Source organism: Takifugu flavidus, chromosome 3 (genome assembly GCF_003711565.1).
Source record: "Takifugu flavidus isolate HTHZ2018 chromosome 3, ASM371156v2, whole genome shotgun sequence".
Lineage (NCBI taxonomy): Eukaryota > Metazoa > Chordata > Actinopteri > Tetraodontiformes > Tetraodontidae > Takifugu > Takifugu flavidus.
Genome location: NC_079522.1, coordinates 4,191,640 through 4,214,203, shown reverse-complemented (window position 1 = coordinate 4,214,203; position 22,564 = coordinate 4,191,640). Strand labels below are relative to the sequence as shown.

The window sequence follows — 22,564 nt, the reverse complement described above, 5'->3', positions numbered from 1 at the left end:
TCAAATCTGCTCAGGCAGGGTTTTTGGCCCCAAAGCGATCCACACAGGCTGGAATTTAGCCACTCTTTCCAGCTGCCATTTGTCAGCGGAGGAATCACTTCAGCCTTGAGAGACACTGTGAAGAGCCACAGATGAATGATTCAAACAACACACATTGTTTCCCGTGAAGGATGGAGAATACATATGCCACATCCTGAGAGAAAACAAGAGCGGGGCGCCTTTGCTTAAAGCCAATCGAAAGGGAAAGGCGTGCGAAAGATCGCTCTTGAACGCTTCCACAATAGCCGAACCGTTCGGAGCCACGTGTTTTGTGATGTGTGTCGCTTTTTTCACACCTGTCCGCATCCTGGTGGGTTCACGCTGCCTTTGCGGATTGTGACAGTAACGGCGAGGATCATTACCTGCCCGACATCGTTGAGCGCGATGCTGTGACTCTGCCTCTCGGGTGCTCATTCATCACTGTCATGCTTGTTTTTGTTGCCACGCACAACACATACATACGGAAATATACACACAAACTCAGCAAGGATGGATAACACAGGCCTGTCAGTGAAGAGACATCCTAATTCACCCTGGCTTACTGGTGTCATTAGCATCCGCCGTATGACGGCTAAAGTCCAGCAGCCTTAAAAGGTAACAACTGGAGCTAGATAGCACACAGAAGTACCGGAAATGCTCCATTTCTACAAAGATGCAGCGTTTCTTGGAATGCTGTTGCAAGACATGGTGCATACACCCTTGCACATTAGCAGTTAGAGGCTACAGTGGAAAGTCCTTCTAGGCAGCACTTGTAATGCTCAGTTACATGTTATGGTCCCCCAAGACTCACTGGGGGACCGTCACATGTAACTGTGTTTCCGCATCCATAAGTGTTGCCATTAGCAGACATGTCTCACCGTGCGTCCAACGCAACTGTCATCACTTATGTCAACAGATGGCCATCAGAAGGGAAAGAGCCTTGAATGTACAGCAGGACACCCCATGGCTACTGCAGCACCAGGGATCATTATATCGAACTAGCTGGCCGGAGAAGGGAATGTGTTCATTTTATAATGATCAGTATACGGGGCAGCCTACAATGACGACACTTTGGCATGCTAGCCAAAACAGCTACTGCAGATGCTGCTCAGTTTGCCGGCATCACAGTTCAACAAGTCTGCTTACAATTAGTTGTCAGGGCCTCGGCTGATGCTGGAGTGACAGCACACACTGGATATCACGTTTCTGAACCAGAAATAAAGTTTAGCGTGGAGCCCCCTGCTGTTCGCTCAGTAGCTTTGCGACACGTGAGGACGATTGACTTTCCGAGCACATTTTCCCCCTCCTGCGTGTGCATGTCTGAGTGGAGCGGCAGGACGAATGGAGGCCTGTCTCCAGACCTGCTGACCCTGAGCTTGTTTGTGATGCTGAGGGTTTACTGCAGAGTGCTCACAAGGATGTGACTCCGCCTGACCTTGAGATTCAGTTAACGCCGTAACTCACTTTCTTTAAGGAACGCTGTAAGCACGCAGGGAGGCACTGATGAATATGATTTGACAAACAAAACAGTCTGCAAAGTTGTGTTGCAGGCAGATTTGTGTCAAATCCGCAGGCTACAAAGCCTTGCAGGGGGTATTTAGCGCAAAAACAAAGCACCCAGGTGGAATTCTGATGGATGCCCCAGAGTAATACAGGAATGCCACTCAGTTTGCCGGAGGGATGAGCCGCTCTGCTCTGAGCCGCACGGATTCTCACTGTCAGTCAACGTGATTGGCCAGAAAGCAGGATGTATTTAATCCTGGCTGCTGCTGACTCCACTGCGGTTGATTCTATCAAATCTGGATCATGCTTTCTAACCAGAATCAGAGCGTGACTGGGATTGTATCAGAAACTGAATTGTCTTCTCATAAAATCACTTAGGGGTGGCTTTAATCTTTGCGGGCTTTCTGTCCAAAGAGGTTGCTTCAGACCGCATCTGACCTCCCGGAAGGTGAAACCTGAGAGCAGAGCAGTTCAGCGCTGGTCTTCAGGTGTTCTTGGTCACATCACAGAGACTTTTTTTGGCTTTTATCCCTTCGAAGAGATAAAAAAAATCAGTCATCGATCTTGGCCTGTGGTCAGTGCCTGCTTCGAACTGGGAGATGGTGGGAGGTGCCTGGCGATGTGAAGGCTGACATTGATATTTAGAGATCAGGGAAGTGAAGTTTTTTCAATCAAAACGTGTCAGAGCATTCGACCTTGATCCGACCGTAATGAGGCCAACTGGGGACACCGCGGCGGTGTTCGCCCGAGGCTGATCGACGATACGGAGGTTCGAAGAGAAACAGAGGAGAGAGCAATAAATGTTTGGCCGGAGTGTGTCAGGAAAACATCAGGGGAGAAAAAACAATACACTGATATATCAAGAACAAGATGCAGAACTGAAGGCAAGAAGAGAGGGCTGAGCTCTAACCAAAGCTCGAATACCTTGTCTCTTTTCAGAGGTCATGAAAGCAAAGAGCTCATGCAGGGTTACCCAAAGGGACAGACCAGAGAAAAGATGAGCGTACTCATCTCAGACTACATCAAAGCTCATCTTTTAATGCCAATGTGGCTGATTCCTTCTTAATAATAAATATCTCTCCTAACCTCTCGTGTTGGACCAACCAAATATACAGCCGGCTAACTGGTAGATGCTAGGTGATACGGCATGGCCCCTTTGCAACAGTACTCGCTGTAGCTCTTTTTTTGGGCTTTTCTTTCTTCCTTTACGGTTTGATATTAATGCAGTTTTCCTCCAGGGTCCAGGCTACCTCCACAGCACCTAAGCTAGTTTGTGTATGGCTGGAGCATATACACGCCTCTACCAGCAAATGTTTGACCAGATTATCAGTAGGACGTTTTAAAACAAGATTTAAGTTGGGACCAAAGTGTACAGTTTTTAAATACATTACATTCTTGCAGCAGAAATATAGGTATAACCGGGCGCTCTATTTAAACTTTTGGACTAATGTAACCAAGGTGTTCCTCTTAGAGAGGCAATGGAGCACCGAGTGGAGCACAAGCTTTGCAGATTGTATTAAATAAACTGGTGTTTATCTTCAATTTTCACAGAAACCTGGTCGTCGCGAATGCATCCTCACCCAGCTCTCAAGCAAATGTACGCCAATGAAAACAGGTTAGCTTCAGGTTAACAACTCATTGCCAGTGCTCATCCTTCCCAAACGGATGCTGCCATAGCAACAACATATCTTCCTCCTGAATAAGAAAGGCTGAATTGAAATAAATTAATAATGCAAAGGGAAACAAAAGAAAGAAACGTAAAAGCAATAAACAAACCACGCAGGCTTTTGTCATCATGATGCACAGATCCCATCCAGTGCCAACATATTTTGATTGATGATGTATTTATGTATTTATTCGGCCCTTCTAGGTTGCCTACCTTCCTGCTCTACCCTCCTTGGCCATCAGCGGAAGGGTCCGATCTGGTTCGGCACAAGGTTTTTTCCCGTTTAAAAGGGATCTTTTTTCTGAAACTGTAAAAAATAAACTACTTCCTCTTAGAATTTTGCTTCCTGATGATACCATATAAAGAAAACTAGATTGGTTCGAACACACGTGTGGAGCAGAGGGAAGCATAACCCATTTGTGAGTGCCGTGTTTCAATTATCTAGCCGCGCTGTAGATAAAAGAGCATCCAATATAGACCTCTTCCGTGTAACCCGTTGTTTTGTACTGCAGAGTAGAACAGGCTCGGGTGATTGGGTTTATTGTAGCTTAGATGAGGACAGAACAACAGGAACAGTACAGGAACACTGAACATCTCATCGTGATCCGCATATTCCCACGGAGAGATGCAAACAGTTTACGTTCAGGAGTGCCTCTTGAATTAGCACTCTTGAACGAACCCTTTGAACGTCCCAAACATTCTCCGATATTCCATCAATAACTGCTGAATTTGAAGCTGTCAGCCAGAATGAGAGGCAAATTTTCCCCTCGTTGGGGAGAAGAAGCGACGCCAACATGCCCAAAAACCCATTTCTGCACCTTCAAAGCGACAACTGACACACATTGTTTGCTTCCTAGGCTCCCTGTGACGAGGAGGCAGATCTGAGCAACAGTGCCTCCCAGAGGGGCCGTGAGCTCAGCCAGCCTTGGCTTTACTAATTCATTCTGACTTTGTTAAACAAACATTTAATTTCACCAGCATTTGTCAGTCGAGTCCCCCGTCAACACATCAGCTGCCATTTATTCTCTTTTTTTGGACAATCTTGACACCTCTCAACCAAAATTAGCGCTGCTGCTGTCTTCGACTCACCTCTAGGAATAATGAGCCAAACAAGTAGCATTAAATGGACGTAGCGCACCCCGACTGGGATGGCCTGCAAAGACACCGAGCATACATCTGTTGACTGCTAAGTGGCCCGCGCTATAGCAGCCATCAATCTACCCAGTCGACGGGCTTTGAACGCCGCTGCCTCCAGCGCCGCTGCACCTTGAAAGAGATAAATGGTGCTGAGCGATGTTTATATGAGGCTTTGCATGCATGTGGATTGATATATACACAGATTCTACAAGGCTGCAGGACTCACCTGCCTTCCTCTACCAAGAGAATAGCTCATGTTTAGGACTTGACTATTTGCATTTTCTCAGTTTCCAAGTGCTGTGGCTATGCTTTAATTAAACCCCTCGATGGAGTCTCGACTACCCTGCCACCTGGACTCTACAGATCCTTAGAGGTCCCCGTTGGCCAATGTGAGAAAAACAACTACTCTGCATGTGCGAGGACTAGCGGTGTCACTGTTCTGCCCTGACTATATTCAAATTCTCCACTATTAGATCACCGTGTCTGGCTCCGCGAGCATGCTAACTCTCCCGGCCGAAAAGAGGGAGAGGAGCCGAGCTGCCTTTCCCTTCTTGCTGCTGCAGATAAGAACAGAAGTCTTTTTGTTCCTGCTGAATTCTATCATCTAACAGGCCCCGTCGATCCGAATGCCCCCACGACAGCAACCACAGCATATAAATGCACCCCATTCTGTGGCGCGCGCTTGTGTGTTTGTGTGTGTGTGTGTGTGTGTGTGTGTGTGTGTGTGTGTGTGTGTGTGCCAACCAGCGAGCGAGGATGTCTGTGTGTGTGTTCTGTGTGGACAGCAGCATTTGGGAGAATAAGCTCTCACGGTCTCCGCAAGACTTCTGGGCTCATGCCACATGAAAATATGCACAAATCCGGTTGAGGGGTGAACCGACTGATGAAAGACGACTTTTGTGACCGTGAGCATCGTTTCGTGTCTGTAACACAGGGTGGTTCATGGGAAGGATGTTGCCTTGCGGTCCTATTCGTCCCCGTCTCTCACACAGCAGCTGGAAGACATGCAACGTCTGATCTGGCGCCGATGATCGGCCAGGGGCTTTGATTGATACGAGACATATTCTGCCTGTTTTTAGGACAGAGGAAGGAACTCTGACTGGCAGAACGGAGGTTCCTGTTTCTCAGAGTATGGGGGGTGCATCTTCACTGTTCCAAGGGAATGGAGGTCAGACCAGAACCCCCATACTTATATCATATATATATCCCATATAACATATAGAACTGTACAACTGATAGGATATTCCAGGTGCAATTCAAAGGCTATTGTCTTATTTAACTACCATAAGCACTGGCCATAGTTTGCACAAACCCAATTTAACCCTGAAATTTCGAATTGCAATGCTTGGTGTGCAGATCTCACCTGCACGCTTACAAACACGGTAAAATAATGGTTAAAAGTTTATCGGAACACATATGGAATATCCCCGGAGCGTAAACTGAAGTGACAGTACCTGTTAATGTGTGATCCGCTGGTGCTGTGGAGATGACAGATCCCACTAATTTCTGGAGGGTCTCCTCGCCGAACCGTCCCTTCCACAAGTCCTTGGTTTCACCACATTAATTTTGGTCGGACTAAAATCGATCAATTGGCAGCCCCAGAATGGGGGGGAGAATAAATGTCCTCCAGCGGCACAACTTCGTTCAATCCAACAGCCAGCAGGTGGGACTTGATGACAGCCTCAACAGCAACATTCAATTGGTTCTACTGCATTAAACGCCAAATACAACAGACTATAACGCGATCCCCGGTGCGCGCAGGCAGACTCGGCTCGGTCCCTTTCGTGCAGGGCAAAATCATTAATTTCTCGGGTGTCAGTCGGCTTTGCCTCGGGAATAAGCTGTTTTTATCAGCGCCTTTACTAAAACCAAGCCGGTGCGCTGTCTCGGTGGATTTGACAGCCTTGGGAAGTGTCACCTGTGTTGGCCAATGGTCGCAACTATTCAGGGTTTTTTTTTTCTTTCTGTCTGTCTTTCTTTTCTGGGACGTCGTCGATAAATCCTTTATAATTCCCCTCAAGGAGAGCCCCGACGCCGCCGGGCAGCGCTGGGAGTCCCGGTTTGCTCCAGTCTTGCCTCGGTGAGAGAGCCGAACGCCGCGCCGTCCTCTGATGGTCTTTTATGGAAGATTCGGCCGCTTCTGCCGCTGCTGCTGCCGCGCGGATGAGCGCCGTCGCACACGCGCGCAACCTACGCAGCCTCGCAGGCGCGCTCTCGCTCCCCCGGCGTGTGACGCGCGTCGCAGTGTCCTCCCCAGCAAGCTGGTCGCCTTAGCAACGCTTTCCCCTGACCTCAATATGGTCCTTTTTTCCCCTGCTATAATAAATTGTGCCGCGTGTAGCTCCTTCCGATGACAGCCGATTCATGCGCTGTCAGTCGCGCAAACAGGTATTAATCCGCTCCTTTAAACGGACTACGTGTCGCTCTCCATCTTCTACCGCGGGGGGATGTGGAGAGAAATTAGTGCTGAGGAGTTTCTTTTCGGTATTCCTCTCCTACGCTCGCGTCCAGCCGTGCAGATCTGCATCAGTGTGACGTCAGATGACGTTAAAGGGATACTAACCCATCTCCCCCGACACCACTGTCCCATCACTGTTCAGCCATACTCACCCTGGTTGCTCTCCATCCATCACACACAGCCTATAGTTTATCCTATAAACTCGGGGAACATGTCAGGGTAATCCCTATAGGAGGATAACCATGTTAATCATGGTGGGATGAATATCATGGAAGTGTTCTGAGTGCCAAGTTGGGTATTATAGAGCTATCACAGTGGCAAATATGATATTCTGTGAGATTAGATTATGTCCATACTAATCACCAGTACAGAGCCTTTTGGCAGCCGTGCCACATTTACTCACGTATTGTGGGTTCGTATTGTACTGGCAGTTTATTTTGCAGGTCCAACCTTGGTGGCAAAAGGGTGGGTAGCAATCAGTTGGGAGGTAACAATCCCTTTTAAAAGCCCCAATTTTATCGTGAAAGTCGATTTTAGCAGCTTTTTTCCATTTTTGAATGTCAGACATTTAAAATGTTGGCATTATATTCGTTATCGATCAAATAACATTTACAGGCAGTGCATAACAAATTCAATTGACCTCCTGCCATTAGATTTTAGAAACAAAAAAATGTATTTCTATTAATTCGGCAAATAAGAAACCGGAACAACTAAATAGCCGCCAGGTCATCGTTATCCACGGTCATCTTCTCTGTCAACTGGACTGTTTTTCTTCTCTTTTGGAGACGTTTCACTTCTTTCCAGAAGGATTCTTCAGTTCTGAACTCGCTGGGGACCGAGCTTGAAAATATGAACAGCTAGCGCACCAGAATCCATTGAGAAGTCAGAAATCATGTAAGAATAAAGTTAAATTTCTAAAACAGATGTTTTTGTTCAGAGAGGCAAGAAATTAATCAAAATGTCTTAAAATCATCAATACTGCTAATTTAGGGAATTGTGTGTTGGTCTCACTCATTTGTTCAAGACTTTCTATATTGTTTCAATGTAAAATAAATACATCTTATAGTGGATAAATTATTCAGCAACTTGACTTTGCTCAAGCGTGAATTTATTTTGCAGATTTTTATGTTTCGCTTCAGGAGATAATAACCGCCCAACATGGAGGTCCCTGATCTCATCAATGCAGATGGTAATGGCTGCGGGACGACAGCACCTGCTCCTCTGGATGCCGGATCGCCACATGTCTGTCCTATTACTGGCTCCGCAACACAGCCAAACATCTGCCTCGGTGCGTCCGCCGTCGCCGCCTGCCAGCGGCTCATCGAGTCAAAGTGTCCCAATGAAAACGTGCGCCTCCCGCCCAGTTCTTCTGCTGCGTATCTCCTGTCGCTAGCGCCGAAACGGTCCCGGCAATATCGAAAATTGGGGGCCCGCGCCTGTTGTCCTCCAGAGCTGATTGTGGGGAAGATTTAGTGCTTGACGCCTGTGTGCCAGTGTTCATCCAGCTCCTCGTATAAACCCGGGGGCAGGGAAATGGACTGCTTCTCTGCTCATGTGGGCAGTCGGCCTGTCGTCAATCAGCCAAAACATTGTGTCAACCAACTGCGCTTACTCTCTCTCTCGCTCTCTTCTTTTTTGAATTTTACCTCCGGACCTCCAGAGCAATCTGAGGGACACAGTTGAGGCAAAGAGAGAGTGATCGCTGTGGGGCTGCGATCTGAGCTATCGAGATAAATTGTCTTTGTGGGTGGATGTACATTCCCCCGGCGGTGTCCCATCAGGCCAAGGTGAGGGAGAAGGCCTGCGATGTCCTACACTTGATAGACCCCGCCGTTGAGCATCGGCATTAATGGCCCCCGAGGGAGAAACTGTCAGTTGAATCCATGTTCACATGTACACACACACACACCTCTGCGCCTGTTCCACCCTGTCAGTGATGGAGTACATTGATACAAGCTCTTGAAACACACATATCGGGAATGGAATGAACACAGGCCAGCTCTGCCCATACCGGGACACTCGTCTGTGATGTATGTTCTCTTGAAGATCGGTTTTCCACCAGCCTCAGATGTAGCCGGCGGTCTGTGGAGAATTGTTGTTATACCCCCAGAGCACCATTATAGGCCACTTCTATGCATAACTGACCAGGTAAAGTGGCACTTTTGATGTGGGCTGTGGGCCCCTCCAGGCACTAGCCCCAGGTTCTGTTTTTGGCCTTTAGTGGAGGTCAGAAAAGAACCTCCACTGGGTGAAAAAAGAATACATTCTTACATATATATATTATGCATATTCCTCTCCGTGCAGCCACTAGCTATTACCACATGTGCCTACGGATTCAATATTCCATTAACAACGGTGTTTCAGCAATTTACAATCAAATCATTTGTTTGCTCGTAGGCGTTTGCGAGAACATGTCATTGCCATCTCATAAAGCCATTAACCTTTCCGTCTAAAGCAGCCAGGAAGCCCATTTTCTCTCAGCCTATAGTAATGTACTGACAATCTGACCTACTGAGGATTCCCACAAATCGTTCCCAAATTAAGAGAAACCATCACACCGCCTCAAAAATAAACACAGCAGAACACATGAAAGATAGTTCTTGATGAATATTCTATAGTAGTCACTCCCTTACTTGTTTGCACCTGACTAGAATTGGTAAAGGTTATTTTTTTCTCTGTGGTGAAAAAAAGGTGCTAAAAAGTCCCTCTTCCACCAGTGTTCCTGGGGGGAAAGTATTGTGTGATTAGCATATCTACCAAACCTCAAAGTTCCTGAAAATTCAAATGAGGCTGATGACACACAAGGGAACGGCGCAGCGGCCGGACGCACTGTGACTTTTCTGTAAATTTTGCTGAAAATGATTGCCGTAGCTTCTCTTCTGTTGCTCCGTTTTCACAGTTTGTATAAATGAAATAAATTTGCAGACACGTACTTCAACATGACTGGCGTATGGATGAGCGTTCCACTAATCAGCATTGGCTCCCAACATGGCTCCCACCAATGTTCCCTCGAATTTTTCATGTGTCTGAGCAGACACACAAGTTCCCTGAGCACACTGAGCAAATGTCAATGCTGATTGGCTGCGTAGCGTAAGTGAACTGTATCGGATTATTGGCTGGACACCTGTCGCTCATTGGGTTGCGCTGCGAAATGGTACAGAAAACAATATTACTGGTCTAATTAACTAGATCATATCAGTTCTAAAATTAGATATTAATTGATACGTTTCTGTTGAATTTGATTTTGTGCGCTGCATAGATTTTCTAGAGCGCTGAATATGTGCAAGCAGTGCGCGATTGCGCAAGCGCGCAGTTTAGAGGGAACATTGGCCCCCACCCCCTGAAGAATTCCGGCATTCTCAAACATCCTACCACCTGACTAAGTAGCTTTTTCAGGGATAGCTTAGGGTCGAAGGAACATTTTTTTAGAATATTCTAGATTTTGTAAAATGTGCTGAGGTTGCTCAAAATCCTGGGTGAATAAAAAAAAGGTAGAAAAAGCAAGTAGCCAATGCTAACTCCTTTTCATTCTGTCCCCTCAGATCTGTTTTGGGGGTCAGTTGATGTATGTTAGCTTTTCCAGCTAAGGAAAGAGCACGCGTGCGAGCACCAGTGTGCTGTAACTAAATGGCCCTCCTCCCACAGGAGCATGTTCACACTCCCGTAAGCGAGATTCTCTCCCTCATGTTATCATCCCCGTGCTCCGCGCTCCAGGGCCGTGTGTCACACGCCGATTTACCCTTCTTCATCACCGTTAATCTTTTGTGACTTCCTCCCGGCTTTCGCATTTATCCTCTCTTGTTTGCCTCCCATCCTGTAATTGGTGTACCACCAGCTTGGCTCCATCCTATTTTCGTGCGCTCTGTGGCATCGTGGACTTTTTCTTCCATTTTCAACTTTAATTGGAACACTGGAAACAGAAAACAGAAGACAATGTCGATATTTGTAGACATGAATCCACAGTCTACAGACACCTAGGCATCTTTATCACACTTATTCTGTTAGCCTTGGTTCTGGTTCATATTAATTGTTTTCATCCACCCTGAAACATATTTTGCTATTTTAAGGCACAATACATTTTTTTTCAAATGGTAACGGCGAAGGTGTTGAAGAGCAAAGTGAAGTGCAGATGCGACCGAGTGGTCCCGCAAGAACGAGACCAGTGAGGGAGGTCACCAAGACTGCTATCACTACTCTGAGATGGACAGATTTCTGATTAAAAAAGAGTCTGCCTTCAGCAAATGAGGACTGGTTTCTTCACCACTGAAGGCTTCATGAGGGTTTACGTCTCCACTAGACTGGGAGACACTACAGGTCAGGTAGAAGAAGGTGAAACCAAAATGGAACCGTTTGACGGACGGACCAAAACTACCGGTACATGTTTGTTGGGCACCATTAGGCACAAACAAAGCATCTCTCCCGTGAAGCAGGGTGGTGGCATCATGCTGAGAAGATAGCGCCGCCACAGCAGGTCCTGGAAGGCTTAGAAAGGCAGAGGATTTGCAAGAAAATCGCAGCAAAACACTGATATCAAGAAAAATATTTATCATGTTCCATAGTACATTTGAAAAAGTAATAACACTGAAATGTTTCTATTTTATCTGTAGTTTGTGCTGATTGATGGCTATTTACATTTTCTCTTGGTGGTATAAATATCACAATTGTTGTTTAAGCATACCTGCCGGTAATGAGGCAACTTTTCGTTCCCACAATGTTACAATGTGGCCGATGTTGCTTTATTTGAAAGCTTTTACTGAGAGTCACCAATCTAAGATGATGGACCTAAAAGGAAACTTTATCTGTGAAAAGAGTCATACTTCTTCCTCAATCTTATTCCACTTTCAGGTACTTTCTCTGAAAAATCTGTATATGGACCCCAAGAGAATTGTCCTCCCACCTTTCCCCATTTTCTCACATCCTCTTCCTCATCTTCCTACCTCAGCAAACACGTGACCCAGTGGAATCTGCAAGATCTCCATAACCGCCTCTGTTTTCCCAGGCTCAGTAACAGCCCCTCTACATCTGGATGGACGCGCCCCTCCATGTTTTTTGCTCTTTATCATTGCTCTTAGGGTAGACCCCTGGAGGCCTGCAAGTGTAATGTATCAATCGTCTCTGATGTAGCACAGCAGGGAGCTCACGAGATTAGCTTCACTGGTGCTGGTTCCCATCAAGCAGCATTCCCTTCTTGCTCTGTCAGCATCTCCCCCTATCAGGAGATAGGAGATGCAAACACGCGGCCCATTAGATAAGATGGGTTCTGCACTTAATTGCACCCATCTGAGCACTGGCACAGTTGGCGCATCCATGGCGCAGCTAGGGCTAATTGCAGTGCCACACCTATAACTAAAGGTGACTTTAACCAGGGAATGAGCTGCACAGTATCTGCATATTTAAGTATGTCTACTTCAGAAACCTGCATGGTTAATGGCCTTGTAACCATAAATGCATATGTAATCCTTATTAACATTAATAGGTTCACATGCTCTCACATCCTTTTCCTTTATCGTGAGTGCCTGCATGTGTGTCTGGGCTCCAGCTGAGATGGTGGCTTGTGTTTGATCTATAATTAATACTGAACATAAAGTAAAGTTACATAAAAACACTCATGTAGAGCAACTAAATGACATGTATCTCTGGCTTGCAATCAGACTAATCATGATAGGTGCTAACACAATGTACCGCAACATAAATTAGCTCACTTCTTCTTTTTTACCAAAGAAAACAAATAAAGACTCAGTAAAGAATAGACCTCTGGTGGAGCAAACCCTGCTTCTTATTTCTTGATTTATATCATGTACAATAGCAACTTTGTGAATCAAAGCTAATGACATGTTTTGCTAACCCCTGAGCTTCACATAATGACAGACAGACAGACAGACAGACAGACAGACAGACAGACAGACAGACAGACAGACAGACAGACAGATAGATAAGAGTTTAGGCTCTGTACCCTCTAAAGTATGCAACAAATCATTTTGATCACGCTGTCTGATCCAATTTATGAAATTAGTGACCACTATATTCTCACTCTCCCCTGTGTAATCCCTGCAATTGCAGAGCAAGGAGAGACAATAATAAACAAAACTAATAAATGTAGCAAGATGCCTGTGAGAAATGGTAAATCGTGTTCGCCTGCTGGTGAATTCAGCATTAAATCCAGAGCATTACGTGATTTTGTGTCATTTTGCTGCAGCGCCGACACTAAATTGCCATGTGGTACAATCCAAACTTCAGACACATCAATGCTGATATAAAAGTTGGCTTTTATGAGTTACTTCTGCCACAGTTTGCCTTTATTCTACCTATTCTTCACACATGCAACCTCAAGTCCTGGAAGAATACCTATTTTTCTCAATGAAAACTCTGCACTTAAAATTACATGTTTTTAAAAATCAGAATATGTTATTTTCTGCAGTTATCCAGCAGAGATTTAGCTGAATACAGTGAAATTTCCCATTGAAAAGTCTCATGAAATGTACATTTTAAAGCATCATTTAGAAAAAGTGTACATGTGCATTAATACACAAAATAACGTAATAATATTGTATGAACAAAAACAAATCCTAAGAAGAACTGGTTAATTTAAACAATCTGAGTTACCTGTGAATAAAATGTAGGACTAACTTTAATTAACAATATAGAACATTTCTTGTTGGAAATGACTGTATAGTATCGTTTTATCTTGATAACGATAATGATATATTATTTCATATTGAGATGCCACTGTCTGGCAAAATGGCAGATCAGAGCCAAATCTGAAACAATCCAGCATTTAGTTTAGATAAGGTTTAGAGTAGCTTCTTGGTAGCTACAGTTACAGTTACAGTCTCATCTTTTCAAGGCTGAAATCACAATAACATGGACTGAACTAGCACACAATCATCTGAGACAATAATTAACAAAAGCTTGTTATCCCAAAACAAAATAATAAGTACGCAAGAAACTGGGTTCCATACATAAGAAGCTGTATCATAGCTGTCTTTATCCTGGAGAAATTCTAAATTTGCAGCTGGACCAATAAAAGCTCCCTGGTGTGCACCACAACACACATAGTGCACACGAATCCTGAAACAGGAACACAAATGCACATGTATTTTCTGTTAGTTTTGAAACACACATAAGCTCCAATTATAACTTACCCAGTTTCTGAGAAACATAGTTTTTGCACATGAAAAACATTTTTGTATTCCAATGTGAGTGATTTTAGGTTGATTTTGTCTTGAAGTTAGATGTCATGAAATTAGTCCTTTTTTTTACTAAAATTTAATAAATACAAATACTCCAGACATAAATGATGTGTACTATAGGTTACCGTTTACTTCGAACTATCCTGTTCCGGTCTGTTCTTCTGTGTGTTTGCCTGTCATGCACACTTGGATAAGCAGAACAAGACATCATTTTACACTTTATTAGGCAGACGTTCCTTTTCACCACGGCCTGCCGACTCGCAAGCTGAGCGTTTGGAGATGGAGGGATGGCATGAGAAGAAGCGCGAAATCAACATAATGAAAGCCGAAAATGGCTCCTTCGGGAAGACTCACCTAATGACAGACGCCTCAACGGCCATCATGAGGCATGTCGTCGTTCCAGATGAATGATGTTGAGCTTAAAGCAACTGTTTAGGTGCAATCTGCGGAATGCTTGAACTTTTCAGCGTTATTAGATTGGGTGATTACACAAAACATTAACAGCCCCTCTGGGGTAGCGGCGATGGTTACAGCGGCAGAGAACCAGTCAAATAGAAACGAGCAACTGTGAGGATTTGTACCCCAGAGCAGATTGGATAACAGCGTTTAGCTACAGTTTCGAGAGGTGTTCTTTCTTGGGTGAAAACAGAAATCCGTGACAGGTTTTTGTTGTTTGTAAGAGGAGTTCATCGTTGTAGATGTGGCTGCTTGGCGGAGCTTCAGTTTCACAGCATTGCTGAGCTGCAGCACTTTTTTTGCATATCTAGAACATAAACTATGTTAGTAATTCATTTATGTGAACTGAATTAAAATGACATAAGCTATCTTTGGGGAACTGACCCCAGTCATTAATGGTGATTAGGTTCTATATTGGATGCACCAGAGCAAATCTCCAAAGGACTAAAAAGCTGCTTAGGTTGCTGTTCGTGCTAAGATTTTCTGCATTTTAGATTTGAGAATACATCATTCAGTGTAGAGACTATATATAAAGACAAAGCAGAAAAAGTCTGTAAGTCTGAATTCCACCTGATTACCACCACGCACTGGTGGAATGATGAAGGCGTAGCAGCAGTGGTATCTCCTGCAGGTGGAGCGAACACAAAAAAGGCTTCAACATGGCCTCCATTATGCAACAGAAAACATTCCACAGTAGAAGTGCTGTCTGGATACTTTCCTTTGACAGGGCCCAAATGAAAAACGTCTCTTCCTTGGATCCTGCAGCCCATCTTCCACCCTTCTCTACAGGTTCAGCACTAATAAGGCCAGAGTTATATATATTTAAAAAGACCCCTCCACCCCCACTGTGATGCTGTTTTGCAAGACTGTCCTTTTTTTTCCCCGGTCTTTGCTCTTTCTCCTTCATATTTACATATTTCGCTAGAAATCTACCTGTCCTCAAGCCTCTGGGCTGAAATTTTATCGAAAGAAAACCTGCTTTTTCCTTCCGTATCTGAAATCTCCAACCCCCCCTTCAGAAAAGTCAGCTCTGCTTTCCTCCATTAATTAACTCCTCTGATGGAATTCAGGCTTGGGGGGTACTGATCACCTTTTGTGCTACCACGGCGGTGCCATGCTAGAATATTAAAAGCCTTGTAATGCCAAACTTATGGACGCAAACATCCATCTCTCTCTTCCTCGTGTTTTAGCTCCCAGGGTCTAGGAGCTATGAAGGTCCGCTCAGTGCTGCAGGAAGGTAAACATTCAGGAGGGAACTCGTTAGAGCAGTGAAAGCAGAGTGGAGGAGAAGGTTAAGTGAGTGAGATGGACGACCAGAGGAACAGCCTCGGAGGATAAAGCCAGGATGTGACACCTATGGTATATCCAAGCTGTGCCGTATCCCTGCGGTGAATGGTTTGCAGGATATGTTGCCAACCTGATGCTGAGGTTATCTTAATTACTCCTCCCCTGTTTTTGTTTTGCTGGGTAGATCTGAGAGATTACTGGCTAGATTTCAGCGAAACGTGGTGGAAGGATGGGCAATGAGCCACTGAAGGAGCCATTACCTTTGGGCTGGATCCAGATTCTGAGATGAATCTTAATTTAAGAAGCATCTTGGACAGTTCTTGGCGATTTCTTTTGCTGCTGTGTGTTGAGCTCTCACAGCTATTGCAATTACCTTTTCTATGTATATACATAAAACCTTTACCTAAACCTGAAACCTCGTGAATCATGATAACCAGTATTACTTGGTCTTAATTTCTTTCTGAAGGACTTTATAGCAGTATGGCCTCAGTCATTGTAATGGCTAAAGCTGAAGCAGGTATCAAAAATTAGAGTTGTAAATTTTAAATTTAAATTACATTTAAAGTTGTTGATGCTTAATAGCTTTGGCTGACTCTGGGAAACTTAAGTGGAGTCTCAGCCATCCAGGGCGTAAGCTCATGCTGTCTAAATTCATGCATTAATTACATTACATAATTAACTTGATTCAAACTTTTAACGCAAAAGCAGCACATGCAAAATTCCACTCACTGGTGAGGACAGAACCACCTTGGCCGAGGCGCAAACCCTAACCAACCTACTTCATGATTGTAAGCTTGAGGTAAAAAAACAAATCCAAGACAAAACAGTTGTTTTAAGCCAAAGGAAACTTTAGAATTCTTTGAAACCTGTGAGACATAACTCTTCTCAAAATTATGTATAAGGAGACAAATGTCTTCCAGAATCATCTAAATCTTCTTGAAGAAGCACTTTAGACTCGCACTTAACCAAACAAGGCGGATCAGGATATACATGGCTAAGATAGTTGATGTCATTACAGGCCCTTGATCGTGCCACGATGTGCCAACTGTGGCACGCATGCCTCGGATTGCTGACCCTCTGCTTCACACAGTAACACAGAAAACTGATGGCACTTCAGCATTTTCCCTGAGAAAAGTGATCATCTTTGAACACGACTCAATTCTCCATTAAAGTAAATGAAAACATTGTTTTCAGGTTCTATAACGCCATCGGTGCAGGGGCACATATTCCATCCCGATGAAACCATTCCAGCTTGGATATTTTTTAGCCTAATTGCCGCCCGTAGCTAAATCCTAACCATTTGCATCGATCTCCTTTGAAGAGAGATGCAGATGAGCTTAATGAGAGTGCTAATTATGCTCGCTCAGTGTGGGAGCCTTGCTGTAACCACAGCTATGTGTGTGTGTGTGTGTGTGTATGTATTTGAAATGCATGCCTGTGCATGCCCGAGTGTTTGTGCATGTAAATTCAACGAACAAACAACCTGACTTTATATCAATCAGTGAATTAATTTTAGAGAAAACAGGCGATGATTTTTTGCCAAAGAAAGAGGGTTGAGCCATCAAAAAAACCAAAAAACTGCATATTTGCTATTTTTTTCTGTGTTGACATGAGAATTGGGACGAATAATATTGTGTGGCGTGTCGGTTTGTACCTGGGGCTGTTTTGTTCTGTTGTGTGTGCGTGTGTGTGCATGCGCGTGTATGCTGCAGGCCAGCACAATGGCAATGACTGGTCTTGACCCCCCCCAGCCCACAACAGCGTGGAAGCCCAGACAAAATATCCTTCGACGGGCCTGTCTCTCCCTCCCTCCCGTCACTCCGCTCCCTGAAAATGATGTCACAACATGGCTGAGCGATGGAGCCGCAGCATGAAAAGCCACGACATCGGGGCACAATATTTACATTTGCAACTGAACATCTGACGCGAAAGCACTCTGACTGATGGATAATTGGCTTCTCGGAGATGGTCCGCGAACGGTGAAGGGCCGTGGCTGTCAAAACACATCACTGGTGATCGCAGATATGTCAAATATCAGCATCTTTGAAGGGGGGGCTCTATCAGTGGAGAGGAGGCATGCCACCCAACAGGCAAGGATCTCCTCACGCATAGCATCTTTCACGTCCCTTCAGGAAGTCAAGGTGAAGTTGCTTTGCGACTTCCAACTGCGTTACCAAGTTAGACCTGTCGGACACTCAGCAATAATGTTCTTCGATCTCACTGCGATGTTTTCGTCCTTCCTTCAGAAATAACAGCTTCATTTTTTCCAGGCTGTACATGTTGATTCTCTTATAAAAAAAAATAAAACAGAAAATAAGACGTGACCCTGCAAGACACAATGAAGCTACGAAGAGGAGAAAATTGGATTTTCAAAACAAGCCGCTGCAGTGAATTAGACTGAAAAGCTCTATAGAGATGCACATATTTGCTCTTTAGAAATGTACGAAAGAAAACAGGTTTTATTTTCTGGATGGTAGCACTCAAGTAGCAAATCTCATTTTTCAGGTAAGTGTTGGCAACTTTAAACTTCAGCTCTTCTATCTTTTGGAGGCAAGTGTTGCACTGTTTCTCCAGATTTACTTGTGAAACTGTGGCTACTTTGCAGATGACGTGCTGCATCGGCGATTTTCAATCATGTTCAGGGGGCTGCACGATGGTGCAACGGTTAGCACTATTCCGGGTTCCAATCCACATTTCTGTGCTCCTTGTTTTGCACCGGAAGGCTTTGGGAATGGATTCAATGGATTACATGCGTATTAAAAATCTTTATGTCTAAAAGTCGGGTTTGTTATCTTTGGAGTCTGAAAACATCAAATTTCTTTGGTCCAATCTGTGACGCCAATCCTGTAGTCTGACTAGTCTGGGTTCAGGACCTGAGATAATCCAGAATTGCAGTTTACCCACACAAAAACAGGCTTAAGGATGAACCACAGTGACCCACAGGTGGTGATGCTATGTAATCAGAAAACACACTCTTTTACAAACAATTACCAGCTTATGAGAGTTGTGGGGCTACCTGCTAGCACCATAACAAGGTAAGACATTTTTCTGATGTCCTCACATCTCAAAGTTGACAGTAACAAATTCCTTATGCTATGAAGTCACTGCGGTCATTATCATAAAAACTAATTTTGTGGCTCATCTTCTGTGAAACAATAGTAAAACCGCCACAACTACATCTCTGTTCTTCCAAGGAAGTGCACCCCAATTGCTGCGTTTAAAGAGGCTAATCTCCTACATGAGCTGTGTGTTTCCTCGATCATGACAAGCCCCGGCCAGCGGCACAAACAATCAGCGGATATCAGACCACGTACGCAGACAAGCCTTCCTTCAATTTGCTCTGAGTTTGTGGCGGAGAGGTGAGGCACTTGCCAGGGAAGAGAGGAGGGGATAGGCGGGCGGGCCGAATGAAGTGAGATTGATGCTGGCTGTTGGAGGAAGCTCACAGCACACGGCAACTGGGACTTGGAGATAATTTGCTACTTGTCTGTGAAAACAAGATGTGAAGCCATACTTGATTGTTGTTCTTGCTCTCCCATCTGCCGTGGGCCAGAATGAGAATGACCTGTGGTTGAGGACGTGTGCGTACAGGTGTGTATGTTTGTGTGTGTTCTGCATGCAGGCATTACCTCGCTCCTTGCCAAATTAAAAAATCCACAAGTGCATAAAGACTTGCACTTAAACTCAGAAGCCAAGCACATGCAGACACACGCTGCTTACAGGTTCACCTCACAGGGGACGATGAAGACTTGTGACTCATCGGGCTTAACTTTTAATTAGCTACAAGGTCATTAAAATGTGTTAATTATGTGCACTGTTAACGTGCGCGTCAAAGTCAGCTAAGGACAAGGCTTGGCAGAAGTGGCAGCCTTGCAATTCACAGAAATATTGTGTGAACCTGTGTAATTCCGATATGAGTGTTAGAAGCACCGTGTGCACTCTTTGCAGGCACATGCACTCTCAACAAGCTTTGACATATGACAAAGCAATACAGCACCCCCTTTTGGTGGGCTCTCTGCAGGGAATTGTTCCATCAAGTGGTAACATCAGCACTGTAACACTTGATCCAGCAGGAAGAGCACATTAAACATGATAAGTAATTCAGTTAATCTTGCAAAATGTCATATACCGATACAGCTACAACACTGTCGAAACTATAATTCACTGCTGTCGCAAAAAAGGTAAGCATAACCCCTTTTGGAGGCAAGACAGGCAGGCCTTCTGTGAAGAATATCAATTATTTATACAAAAGCCACACAATAGCAGCTATAATTCAGCCCTCCTATGAATAATGCATTTCAAATGTGTTGTTTTGACCAAAGTTGGGGTAAATTTAAAAAAAAAGTACTTGAATTTTTCCCCTTCATGCAAAGGAGAAGTTAGTAGGCATGAGTCTTTTCTGGACATGTCTCTCACATTACAAAACACACCATATCTTATTGTAAAAAAAAAAAAAGGATTTGGGAATATTTAGCTAAGGGGGATTTGAAAGTCACACACACACACACACACACACACCGTCCGTCCGTCCGTCCGTCCGTCCGTCCGTCCGTCCGTCCATCCATCCATCCTCCATCCATCCATCCTCCATCCATCCATCCATCCATCCATCCATCCATCCATCCATCCATCCATCCATCCATCCATCCATCTATCTATCTATCTATCTATCTATCTATCTATCTATCTATCTATCTAATTGGCCATCGGACTGAAACTGCAACATGAAATCCGCCATGTTGGCTCAAACCTACCGGCGTTGTAACGTGTAATCTGATGTTGTATTCAAGGACGTAGCAGATTCCTGTAATTACGACCACTCCGGTACGTGAGGTACGTGAGGCGGTCACTGTCATATGTTTAGTAATTGTCTGACCCACTATGTCGAAATATTTTAGTTTTCATGAGTAAGCGTCACAGAAACAAAATATTCATATCCTCGAATATTGAACAAAAACTTTTTTATAACGTAATGGTATGTGACTTTGGAAATCAGGAACCTTCAGACGCCGGAGCTTACAAAAAGACAGTGAACGCACCACAATGGTTGTCTTCCGCTTGTCGGACGCTCGCAACTGTCAGGTATGAACGCGTCTGTTGTCGTCCGGAGACTAGCGGCTCTGTCAGGGGCTTCGGCGGTCGGTGCCGGCGCATACGGCGCTCACGGTACGGATCCGCACATTCACGCTGCTCCGGCTTCATTCCACCGTTGCGGCTTACAACATAGGAGCCATTTCGACACCACACTCCTTTGCATAAAACAGCACAAATTCGACTCTCTTGACAACTTAGCTAGCTTTCCAACATTAGCATCCGGCGTTTATACCCGATTTTAAAAGCACTGGACGATTCGTTAGTGCGATTATTGACATGGCTCTTGTCATTTACGTAAAGTTAGCAGTTGTGTTGAAGGTGACCTGCCTCCACAGTGTGTCACATGCAGCAGGCATGTTTTATTAAGTGCGCCACCCTTAAGTTTCATTCATTCAAGACCACGACTGCTTAGAACTGGAACGTATTTTGCCTTAATCACCACCTACAGAACACTTTTTTCCCTTCCAAACTTTCAAAAATTAAATTCTGATACCCGCTTAATCTGAAATAACCATGAACACTACATGGCTATTTGACCGGTGATTATCATCCTCAACACCCTGTCCACTTATGAAAGCTTAAAAATTGTGGAAAAAAACTAAGATAAAGTTGCGCAATTCTGTCCAATATCTTGTTCCAGGTTTCAAAAGCAGCAACCCTGATGACTACCGAGTTGTGGTATGTAAATGTGCACCTTAACGAGTAAATTATGCATCTTTAAAGGTGTCTAGATGATTAAACCTTGCCTTTATAGATATACATTTGTGTTTCTGCCTCTCCAGCTATTTGAAATCGCCAACAAATACCATTTCTATCACAGCCTGGCCCTGCTGGGGGCCGCCCATTGTCGCAAACCCGCTGTGGTGAGTATATCAGCCTAATCGCTGCTCCTGGGGCTGGATTCACTTGAGCGTTCTTTAAAATTGAAGTTGCGTGATAGCATCAGCGTGTCCTCACTTAGAACACTGGTGCTTCTTTGCACCGTAATTACGGAGGCTGCCGGCTGCGTTTAGCGCCGTCCCAGTTGCTAAGAGCGATGGAGTGATGAAAGTCTAGGAGACGTTCTCTTTCTAAATCACAAACTCTTTCTCCTTCTCAAGCAAAGCTCAATAAAATAAGAATAAAAAGGTTAATACAGTCAAAGTGAACTGCTGTGGCTCAGAAAGGAAAATAGCCTGAATGATGAAATAATTGTGACAAAGCCGTTAATTGATTGACAAAGTCAGCAGCTGTGGATGCTAGCAGAAGGAAGCTGCCCTTTCACAAACAGAATTTCTTTTTGTTCCTTCCGTGCAGGCTGGTGGACTCCTGCTAGCGGGAATGGGGATGTTTTGTGGCTCTCTGTACCACCAGGCCCTGACAGGAGACCCTGGCATGAGCAAGGCTGCCCCTTATGGGGGCATGGCTCTGATGGCGGGGTGGCTGGCAATCGTTCTCTGAGCGGGAGCGATTGTCGGACTTGTTTCTGCCGCACCCTGTCCTGACAATAGGAGATAAGTCCACAGCGGGATTATCACTTTCCTTCTGTACCTGCCTCTGGCTGATGCCGCTTCACAACTTTTTACTGTTGTTTTTTTTTTTTTTTACTGGGTTCCAATTGTGGAGGTTCAAAAGTGAAATAAAAATGGTGAAAACCTAAAAACGCTTGTGTCAAACATTTTTAAAATGCATATTTTATTCGTTCTCTTCTTAAAAGCTTTTGCAAGTATTGACCAAGAACACATCTTTCCTCTATCATTGGTGGGACCGAATCCA

General features: G+C 44.6%; 2 protein-coding genes and 1 long non-coding RNA gene across 4 annotated transcripts in view; 1 reads left to right on the top strand and 2 right to left on the bottom strand.

Moving 5' to 3' along the window:
* nlgn2a (neuroligin 2a) overlaps window positions 1–6,832 on the bottom strand; it is a 129,609-nt gene extending 122,777 nt beyond the window's left edge. Inside the window, exon 1 of one of the 2 annotated variants that reach the window (XM_057027097.1) lies at window positions 5,779–6,832. The gene's annotated coding sequence lies outside the window, so the exon portion shown is untranslated. The remainder of the gene's footprint in view (window positions 1–5,778) is intronic. The other variant, XM_057027096.1, reaches the window with a different exon arrangement.
* A 1,020-nt stretch (window positions 6,833–7,852) lies between these two features.
* On the bottom strand, window positions 7,853–11,841 carry LOC130523202 (uncharacterized). The gene is made up of 2 exons (XR_008949826.1): window positions 8,794–11,841; window positions 7,853–8,709 (listed from the first exon to the last, which is right to left on the bottom strand). It is a non-coding gene; the product is annotated as an uncharacterized LOC130523202 (long non-coding RNA).
* An 8,886-nt stretch (window positions 11,842–20,727) lies between these two features.
* On the top strand, window positions 20,728–22,451 carry tmem256 (transmembrane protein 256). Its single transcript, XM_057027938.1, has 4 exons — window positions 20,728–20,881; window positions 21,450–21,487; window positions 21,592–21,672; window positions 22,106–22,451. The coding sequence occupies exons 1-4, from the start codon at window positions 20,800–20,802 to the stop codon at window positions 22,247–22,249; spliced, it is 345 nt and encodes a 114-aa protein (XP_056883918.1). The 5' UTR covers window positions 20,728–20,799; the 3' UTR covers window positions 22,250–22,451.
* The last annotated feature ends 113 nt before the right edge of the window (window positions 22,452–22,564 follow it).

Coding starts and splice junctions, on each gene's coding strand:
- tmem256 (XM_057027938.1), top strand. CDS start 20,800: ATGAACGCGTCTGTTGTCGTCCGGAGACTAGCGGCTCTGTCAGGGGCT. Junction 21,488..21,591: donor CTGATGACTACCGAGTTGTG/GTATGTAAATGT, acceptor CTGCCTCTCCAG/CTATTTGAAATCGCCAACAA. Junction 21,673..22,105: donor ATTGTCGCAAACCCGCTGTG/GTGAGTATATCA, acceptor CCTTCCGTGCAG/GCTGGTGGACTCCTGCTAGC.